This window comes from Emiliania huxleyi, assembly GCF_000372725.1.
Source record: "Emiliania huxleyi CCMP1516 chromosome Unknown EMIHUscaffold_19, whole genome shotgun sequence".
In the NCBI taxonomy this organism is placed as follows: domain Eukaryota; phylum Haptophyta; order Isochrysidales; family Noelaerhabdaceae; genus Emiliania; species Emiliania huxleyi.
The window spans coordinates 475,279-476,257 of NW_005200690.1; the positions used below are offsets into that span (position 1 = coordinate 475,279).

At 65.6% G+C, this 979-nt stretch overlaps 1 protein-coding gene across 1 annotated transcript in view; it reads right to left on the minus strand.

Moving 5' to 3' along the window:
* Nucleotides 1-186: 186 nt before the first annotated feature.
* Nucleotides 187-979, minus strand: part of EMIHUDRAFT_462917 (hypothetical protein) — a gene marked incomplete at its 5' end in the record, with an annotated part of 2,036 nt that continues 1,243 nt past the window's right edge. The window contains 2 exons of the mRNA XM_005782416.1: nucleotides 187-601; nucleotides 656-700. Coding sequence (XP_005782473.1) covers nucleotides 434-601; nucleotides 656-700 — 213 coding nt within the window. The remainder of the gene's footprint in view (nucleotides 602-655; nucleotides 701-979) is intronic.

Below are 979 nucleotides of genomic sequence, written 5' to 3' on the forward strand. Positions count from 1 at the left end.
CTCCATCGGACCATCCATGGCCGGACGGCGGAGCGTGAGGTGGCGAGCGGAGAGATGTACCGCAAGACCAAAAAAACACGGAGCTGACGATTGTCAAACGTCAGATCTGCGCCACCCAGGGCTGGACCTAGTCTGCGTCTCTGGTCGTCTCTCGTCTGTCGGAGCTCACTCCTCACATCTCACAACAACGCAATCGCAGAATCATCTTACAAAAAACACAAACACCCTCGCACAGAAGATAGGGCCTCGGCACCCGCCGGCGTCGGTGTCTCGAGTCGAGTGTCGCCCTGACGCACAACGCGCACCGCGCATGTGTCGGGCATCGCATGTGTCGGAGCATGTGTGTCGGAGGGTGGGTAGGGGGTTGGATTGGCGCGGTGGGTCGGCGAGCAGAGAAGAGGGGGTAGAGCCGATGTGAGGAGAGTCCAGACACTCAGCGCCGCCCGCCGCGGCGATTGTCGTCCGCGCGGTCGCCCGTCTGGAAGAGGGCGTTGATCTGGTCGACGGTCGCCTTTGTCCCGTCGGCATCGTCCGAGCGGAGGTAGGTCATCGGCGCGTGCAGCAGCTTGTTGATGATGCCCTTGGTGAGCACCTCGACCGCCTGCCGCTGCTTCGGGTCGAGCGACTTGAGCTTCTTGGTCGCCTGACGGGCCACCAGGGGGGGGGGGGGGGGGGTGCCAAAGGGGGGGGGGGGGGGAGCCTAAGGGCCTGCGGTTGGGGCGGTGGGGGGGGCGGTGGGGGGGGGCGGGGGCCTCCCGTGGGGGGGTGCGGGGGGCCCAACCTGCACGTCCAGTTCGGGGGGCTCTGCGGCTAGCTCCTCGGCGCGGGGGCGGCCTCGGTTGAAAAGCTTCCCCTAAAAGGTTCCTAAAAGGTTCCTAAAAGGTTCCCCATCTAGGGACCGCGGTTGAAAAGCTTCCCCTTGGTCACCCCGTGCGAGGCCAGGGGTGTCAACAGCAGCCCCGACATTTTGCCCCCCCCG